The sequence below is a fragment of the Limulus polyphemus genome, unplaced genomic scaffold (assembly GCF_000517525.1).
Source record: "Limulus polyphemus unplaced genomic scaffold, Limulus_polyphemus-2.1.2 Scaffold738, whole genome shotgun sequence".
Classification (NCBI taxonomy): Eukaryota; Metazoa; Arthropoda; class Merostomata; order Xiphosura; family Limulidae; genus Limulus; species Limulus polyphemus.
Genome location: NW_013666348.1, coordinates 326,427 through 335,562, shown reverse-complemented (window position 1 = coordinate 335,562; position 9,136 = coordinate 326,427). Strand labels below are relative to the sequence as shown.

Below are 9,136 nucleotides of genomic sequence, written 5' to 3'. Positions count from 1 at the left end.
ATAGCCCTCGTGTAGCTTTGCGCGAAATTCAAAAACAAACAAGCCTTTCGGTAGTGTAATGGCGTTTGTAGATCACCTGTGAAACTGAACTTGGTTTAATAAGAGAAGTTTCTGGACTATTTTATATTATTTTTGTATAGGTCACCCACGATATTTTTTTATCATGTTTCTTTGTAATAATGTAGTGGCGGAAGTCTACAAATATTTTGGGTAGACTTATATTAGTTTTTGTAATACAAAATAACCGTTTACTTGTATTGGCATCCAAACGCTTTTTATTACTTTGTTTGGTTAACCAATACGTTCCGTACTTTTCTACGGAATTTCATTCTCCGTAATTATTACCAACCGAATTTTACACTAAACATTCGCTAATAGGCGTTAAAGTGGGGGATTGGGGGCTGTTGCCATCCCAAAATTTGCCTTAGGCTCCCCTTAGCCACCCCAGCCAGCGTGTTTAGTCTTGACGGCAAAGCCTCTCCAATATTCTATCTGGCCCACCTCAGCCCCCTCCCCCTTAGAAAAGGCTGGCGCCGGGCCTGCTTACCACTGAGTCCTCTGGAGGGGCTTTCAATGGATACATACCAAAAATGAAGTTCAGTAATTTACAATTAATGACAAAAACAAAATAGTTACATTTAAAAAAGACAGAGAGATAAAGGCAATAACTTAGAACATATAAACAAGAAAACAATCTGATTTATTGTATTTGAGACAGAATGATCAACTTCTTTGTAAATCAAGGCCATAACAACTTTGACGTCTCTAAACACGTGATTCCTGAAATCCATACTGTTCGAGAAAATTCAGGACACCACCCATTTTTGAAACACATTTTTCTGTACTATCTACGAATCAGTTTTGCTTGTGAATCCATGACTTTGTTGGTTACGGGGTTAGTAACAACATATGACTTATACAAAGAATGTAAACAAAAATATCACAAGTAATGCAATTATTCCACTAATTACTGCCGGGATTCTTTATGTATTTTACATGGTAAATGGGTGACCTAACCCAATTTTTACTTCAAGCTGAGTGTTATAATAGGTAAAAAAATAAAAATATTCCATCTATTATACCAATACTTAATTTATGTCTGTTATGAAAATGCGCGCGCACTTCATTTTCACGGATGTAAATATACTTTAGTAGACATTTTGTACAACAACATTTTAAAAGTTTATCAGAGTTTTTAAAAAGGACTACGGTAGGTCGTAGAATAATATTATAAGTTTATTTATTGATTGTATTAAATACGGTAAAGTTTAGCCCTAACTCAACTAAAACAAAAAACGTAAACAAGTTACAGTGTTAACTTATCTCTTTATCAAATATAGGCCGTAATTAATAAAGGCTTAACTAATGTAAGGCCTAAAGAAAGTATACTTATAGATTTCGGTGTCTGCGATCTGAATTATTTTGTACTAGCTGCGATCCCCAAAACATTTGCGGTAGTTTTCACGCCTTTTGCTTGAATTTTCCTTATATTATCATTTTCGCCATTTAAGGTGCACTTGCTTGCAGGCATTATGTGGTAATTCGATAAATCCTGGTCTATTTAAAAAAACAATTACGTAGTCAGACAAACAAACTCACGTAGCCGTAACTTTATTTAATAAAACTCCACGTAAGTAATCAATAAAGTAAAGTAATAATAGAGTACAGAGTATGGAACAGTTATGAACGTTCAGTGTATGACACAGGTTTACGAGTTGAAACAAATAAGCCCAAACAAATTACAAACAAATTGAAACAAAGAAACTCATGAAAATAAAGAATAAAACTCGTAATAAACACAAAATAGTAGCTAAAAGGTGTTTATAGCAGTTTATGAAACTAACCGAAGTTAAGTTATTGCAAAATAAAGTAAATGTAAAGTTGTAATGAAGGCAAACTTAGCTGATTACGCAGAAACGTCTGAATGTGTGTTCACAAAGTGATAAGCAAATGATTTTCAACGAAATGTTCATACATATTTTTGACCTAAATAAGTTGAGAAAGCGCATATAATATTTATTTAGTGTAATGTTCATTTTATTTTAGAAAATTACATCCAGGTTAATTGTTGTTTGTGTGAAATACTTTCAAATAAAAAAAACTAAAGTTGAAATGGAAGCTAGTCGTCACATGATGATAACGACATTGTGCGATTGTGTACCATACTCGTTGTATTGAAAAGTTCAACTAAGCAAAAAACAGGAAAAGCGATTCAGAAATGAAAGCCAATATGCAATCCAGACTCCTCGGACAAAGGCCTTTCTAACGATATAAGATTTATAGCGTTTGATCGAGAAATTTGCGAGAAAAGTTTCGGACAGACAAACGCAATCGTATTCTGTTTTTGTCTGTCTGTTTTTGAACTTAAGCGCAAAGGTACACGATGAGCTATCTGTGCTCTGCCCACCACGGGTATCGAAACCCGGTTTCTAGCGTTGTAAGTCCGCAGACATGCCGCTGTGCCACTTGGGGGCGCAATCGTATTAATTGTATAGATTATAGAAATCCTGTATTCAAAGAAGTACTGTTGGAATAAAGATACGAATTTGACCGTAAATGTTTTGTGCGTCTTTGCTAGTCAGAAATGAAATATGGGCCCTACAATAGTGAATAGTATAAAAATAAATCGATAACTTGAGTGTTTGTTATAAGTCAATTACATCACACAATGCAAATGTTAATCAAAGTGTTCATCATTGATGAGTTCCAGGTTTGTTGAGATCTGAAATAGAATGTAAACGGAATTTTATTTATCCATTAATTGATCACGGATATTTGATGCGCACTATTAACTACGTAAACTTACAGTCAAAACCATTTTTTTTTTCTCGTATGTGTTTTTAAATGCTGATAGAACCTAAAATAAGAAAATACGAAATTCTAAAATAAAAAGCTAATCTTTATGAATTGTTATAATAATATACTATAATATAACGCATAATAAATTTTCACCTCACTAACGTGATGAAACGTGCGGGTGGTTAACTAGCGTGCAGTAACTGAAACATAAATAAATAGACCACATTGACTTCGTGACTGTAAAAACGCCACGAAAATACAAACCATAACGTAGTAACGCAAAATAAAATAACAAACAGAAAATAAACGCTTTTCATCTTTTCATGACTCAATTAAGACGATATGAGTCGTGACTGGGGGTAATCATTGTTCAGCATGCAACGAGTTTTGATAAAGCAACATACGCTGCAGAGAGAGAGAGATTAGATAGCCTTAACATGACGTGTGGTGTAGTTTATTTTTATCATGTTTTGGGTAGTTGATCCCCCAACAGAGATATTAACATATCTGTAAGATTGCCTTTCATACAAAATAGGCTCGAAACTTATCATCGCTTACCTTAAAAAAAAAACACAAACGAACAAAAAAAAGAAACTGAATCACGATGAATGTATGTTTGTAAATAAGCACAAAGCTACACAATGGGCTATCTGTGCTCTGCCCATCACGGGTATCGAAACCCGGTTTCTAGCGTTCTAAGTCCGCAGACATACCGCTGTGCCACTGGGGGGGGGGGGCGAGTCACGGTGAAATAAAAAACTTGTTGTTGTGTTTTCGTGGACGCTTCACAGTAGATAAATTAGATGAATGTCGTCATGGAGACAAAAGGTTTGTTTTTTATCACTACGCGTTGGCCTGGCTTAGTTCTTGAAATCAAAGTTTATTATTGTCCATTTAAAATTTGAAGCATAAAATAGATAAGGGATCCATTTATTCTTTAAAGAAACACTCCTCTATCCTCTATGAGTAGTGAATGTGTAAAACCCATTAATAGGAAGCACTCGCCTGACCATGAAAGTTACTGACTCTTTGAGCACTTAAAACTTTTGTGCGGTACTGAAACCCACGACTGTTGTCATTTCCGGTCGTCAAATTCCATCTAATCGATCTTAGTAATAGTAGGCAATGTGCCAAGTTTGGCCTAATCCCAAGCATCAGAGGCCCTTAGCTGCCAGTCTATTGACGTTGCTGAATGAACGCATACCATCTGAAGGCAGCAGCTCACGCAAGGGTCGATACCCACTGTTGTGTCCACTTGTTGAGGGAACACTTACAACAGACTACGTTTTTATCATGTTTAGGTTCATGTCAGGATCTGCGCCACGTAAAAAAAAATTAAATTTTCAACTAATTCCAGATCCTCCCATCTGCCTGGGTAACTAACTGTCTTCCCCTTTTTTTCTTCCCCTATACTCTTGGTTGCTAGGCTGCAGTTGGACCGCATCCCCGCAGTGGCAGAAACCGCGGAGGAAGTTCGCGCAAGCGCACCACGTACACTCAGAGTTGATGATGCTGGCTGACGCTAGTAGCTCCCAGACACGAGTCTAGTTATGTAAACTAGATTTCCCGTCTTCCTCTTCCTCTTCTTACCAACAGAATTTCATCATTTTTGACACCACCCCGATTTACCGTGGGCATGCGCAGTGTTTTCGTTTAACAAGGAGTAGAAAGTTTCATCTAAACATGGCGTTAAATGGCTAAGTTGTCAAGCTAAAGATGAAGTGGTCGGAAGGTGTTAACGCGGAAGGTTACCTTCGAGCGGGCCAGGAGAGGGCGGGCGAGCAGGGGCAACTCGGACCAGCGACGGGTAGGTCAGCCTGCCCCGAGGCCCCTGCTAGCTTCCTGCTCTTGCTTCATTTCTTAATCCAATGAAATATGACACTGGAGTCTGACGATGGGAGCCGCACGCCTTCATTAGAAAAGCCATATCGGAAAGTGTCGCAGAGATGGCGGCCGTGCTTGGCCTCTCTGCTATTCTTCACGGTCGTGTTACTGGACAACTTCGTAACCTGTTTAAGTGTTTCCACGCATTTCCATAACCCTTGGATGTCAGACGATTTTCTTTTAGACTCCACTTCCAGTTCTAAGGTAAGTCCTACCTGTCCGATGTCGCGTGGTTCACGCCAATCCCAGTGCCTTTCCTTGGAGTACCTGTGCGCCCTGTCCCCGGGCAGAGAGCGGGAGAAACACTTCGTACAACTGAATCCTTGCTTCTGTTCCCACTACCCTCTATTATCGGTGCTCGAGCCCCGGAGCCGAACTCTTGTCATCGAAGGTTCAGTAGAAGAGTGTCTAAACACTTTGACCTCAATCCGTGACCTTGACGACCTAGCTCGCCAAATGATGTGCGAGTTTGAATCGTTGCTTAACCGGTATGATTGTGGAGGAGAATATACAGTCCAGTTTTCCTGTCCAGAATGTAAGGTAAGTTAAAAAAAAATAAAAATAATAACTCACATATTTACCATTATTTTTCTTTGTATAGTATCAAACACATCGTTATCAATAAACAGAATATTCTTAATAATAAAATATCCCACTGCGTAAATTTATTAAAAAAATAATATAAAAACAGTTTTTTAGTGTCAAAGTTCATTGAGGACCGAAGAAACATCATCCCCTAATTCACGTTAACTCTCGTTAACTATTTTGTTTATCCAATAATATATATAAAATACCTGGTCAATATAAATACGTTTGATTTGATTGTACCGTCGTGTTAAGTATCACGGTAGTAAAAGTCTAGGTTTTGACTTTATAAAAGTCTGATTCAATGCAATAAACCGGACAACCCTGCCCCCTGTAGAGAACTACCTTAATAATCAAAGCGTGTAGTATCATAAAATGTTATTCGTGGTTGATTGGTGATCAATAAGTATTTAGCTACTAACACACGTCATTTGTAAAGCAGTTATCACACAAGCCGTTAATCTTGGTAAGTAACGATTAAAGGTAGAAATATTTTATATTTATGGCACATGTTGAGAAAAAAAAATTAAGTGTAATGAAAAAATACAGTAGAATTATTTGTGTACTAGCAGAGACCCGCAAAATATTTGTGGCCAAATCACTATCTTTATTGCAACAGTACTTCTTTAAATACAGGATTTCTAGCATAATACAAAAGAATTCTAAACGCCGAAATCTGTAAATTCACTTGTCTTAGGCCTAACATCGATTAATATGCCTTTATTATATACGGTCTATATTTGGTAAAGAGATAAATTAGCACCATAATTTGTGTATGTTTTTGCTTTAGTTTAGTTGAGACCAAACTTTCCTTACCTATACATGCTATCAATAAATATACTTATGATGTTATTCTACGGCCTAACGTTAGAACTTTTTAAAAACTTTAAGCTCTTAATATGTTATTGTACAAAACGTCTATTAAGTATATTTACATCCGCCTTTTGTTTACATCCGTTGAAATGAAGTGCGCGCGCATGCGTGTTTAGATATTTAGGTGCGCGCGCATTTTCAGGACAAACAAAAACCGAGTTTTACTATGATAGATTAGATTTTAACAAATGACTTTATATGCTTTTTTTTTTTAGTCGGCTCGAGCGACCTATGTAGTATTTTGTGTGGGAGGGATTTCTTCGCGTTATTTTACTTCCGAATAATGTGTTTAAATTCTTGTTGCAAAACTATTTAGGGTCAGCTTAGTTTGTATAGAAAAAGGAAGTACCTCTGAGGATGTCAGGTATCAGTGGTACCTGAAAAAAATGGTACAATGAAGAGAATATCGGGATAAAACTTATCGTTTTTATAACGCGCCCATACCTCAAAGCGTAGTTAGCAGCATTATGTTTCGAACCCTGGACCTTTTGATTCGCAGTCTCGCACGCTAACCACTAGAAAACAGTAGATAAAAGACCCACCCACAAAAGCGTTACAATACCGGTAGAAGAGCCACGGGCCTAATGTATTGAATGTCAGAAAATACAATAAACAATAATGTATACCTAAGGCCAAGCATAGATAAATTAAACATAAAAATTAATGAAATATCAAAGAACAATGGGTCAAATCACAAACTGAAAACAACAACAGCGGATGATACTTTTACATATATTAATGTTTTATCTAATGTGAATGACTTATAAGTTTACATAGCACAGCAAGTAAAAAAACAAAATCTGTATTATTTGTTTATTTTACGCTTATTGTTTGTTTGTTTGTTTGTTTTGAATTTCGCGCAAAGCTACACGAGGGCTATCTGCGCTAGCCGTCCCTAATTTAGCAGTGTAAGACTAGAGGGAAGGCAGCTAGTCATCACCACCCACCGCCAACTCTTTGGCTACTCTTTTACCAACGAATAGTGGGATTGACCGTCACATTATAACGCCCCCACGGCTGAAAGGGCGAGCATGATTTTACGCTTACGTTTTCCTATGCCTTATTAAGGGTTACTGAGGCAAGCTAGAGCAATGTTATTACATAGATGCAGTAGCGCTGATCTGTTTGTATCGATATGTTGAAAATAAATAAATACTACTATTCACACCACACGTTAATATTTTGATTAAAAAAAGTTACTTACTGCAATATTTCTTAGAAACCGCAGGACAGTGACATTATAAATAAGAACCAAACGAATTTTTCGCGTTTTGTAGAGAATCTTGGGGCATCTTTGCCTCTGATAATAAAATAAATGACAGTCTTAGCATACCAATCTCTATCTAATATCACTGTCTATTATGCCATCGTAAGCCTTAACGCATTATTGTTGCTACACGAGTTAACTTCTGATACTATCGGTATTGTTTAGTTTTAAATTTATGTTTTTAACCTTGGGTTTTAGACCAGTATGTGATTTATTAAAAATTACAATATCACATGATTTCTCGAGATTTTATATTAGGTTATAAAAAGGGATTAAGATTTTTAGTTACTGATGCGTGAATGTCGATTGCTATAAAGATTTCTCAGGTAAGCGTTCTTTCAGGCCCGCGCTAAATGTTTCGTGGGTAAAATTAAATAAATAAATTATTGTGCAACAAACTCAGATACTTTATCAGTACAAGTTTGAGTTAAGCCTTTCTGTAGTTCAGCAAATCATCAGCTACTTGTTGAATCATTGCTGACTTGTGAGGATTTTCAACTTTTACATATCATTCAAGAAAGTAGCTGAGAAGGTTGTTCTTAAACATTTCTACACTTTTTTTTCCGCGGTTAAAACTGCTGGAGACATCATATAGAAGACAATGGCTAGCTGAGAAAAAGAAGGCTAGAATTACACAGATATTTATCGTTTTGTCATTACTGCAATATTTGCCATGACAAAAAACAAGTGACTAACCTCACTCTAACATGGTAAAGTGATGAAAATGGGTTCCTTATACACGTGACTTAGTAAACAATATTCAAGTCGAATTTTATAACACCACGTAAATGTTTTACTTTTCTTCTATACAGCTTGCACGCGAACTTGTACATTCAAGTAGAGGATAATAAGGCTTATGTCACGAAATATCCCTTGAAACTTTTATTTTACTTAATCCTGTAAGGAAACGGAAATTGTATGTACTCGAGTTAAACCTGTCAAGTCAGCAATGATTACCTAGATAAGATGAGCTTGTTGCCTTGCGATATAGGGTATTCGAGTTGAGAAATGAACAGATGGGTACGTGCATCTCTCTCTCGCGCTCGCCATGTTTCTTAAGCAAACATTAGGACCCCCCCCCCCTCCTTAATTAAATGACAGCTTTATGATGCATCCACGTGACATATGGATGCTTACGATACCGAGTGAGTACTGGAGTGAGGAATGGCAAAATACCGTTTAGAACAAAATAACGGGTTTTTCACGCGAGAGTTAGCAAAATGTCACATGCTTCTCAATAACGTTCATAAATGGGAGAAAATATTCTTTTGTGAAATATAAGTTCTTGTTGCTGTTTCTTTGTTATTCGATCGAATTGGTAAAAAATAATGTATGCAGTTTATAAACAGAGACTTGTCTCGTCAAATATTTGATTTAATATTTAAAATAAGCCTGGTCATTTTACAACCATCTAAAAATATCATTTTAATCGCTTTTCACCTCACACAACTTCCTTGGTTACTTATTACTAAAGCTCTTCACCTCACACAGTTTCCTTGGTTACTTATTACTAGGCTCGGCATGGCCAGGTAGTTAGGGCGCTCGACTCGCAATCTTGGGGTTGCGGGTTCGAATCCCTGTCCCATCCAAACATGCTCGCCCTTTCAGCCGTGGGGGTGTTATAATGTGACGGTCAATCCCACTATTCGTTGGTAAAATAGTAGCCCAAGGGTTGGCGGTGGGTGGTGATGACTAGCTGCCTTCCCTCTAGTCTTACACTGCTAAATT

General features: G+C 36.9%; 1 protein-coding gene across 2 annotated transcripts in view; it reads left to right on the top strand.

The window, feature by feature from the left end:
• The first annotated feature begins 3,986 nt into the window (after window positions 1-3,986).
• LOC111085958 (transmembrane protein FAM155B-like) overlaps window positions 3,987-9,136 on the top strand; it is a 74,974-nt gene continuing 69,824 nt past the window's right edge. For both annotated transcript variants that reach the window (XR_002610726.1, XM_022386947.1), the window contains exon 1: window positions 3,987-5,223. Coding sequence is in view for 1 of the 2 variants with exons in the window: in XM_022386947.1 (XP_022242655.1) it covers window positions 4,675-5,223 (549 nt within the window). In the remaining variant the exon portion in view is untranslated. The remainder of the gene's footprint in view (window positions 5,224-9,136) is intronic.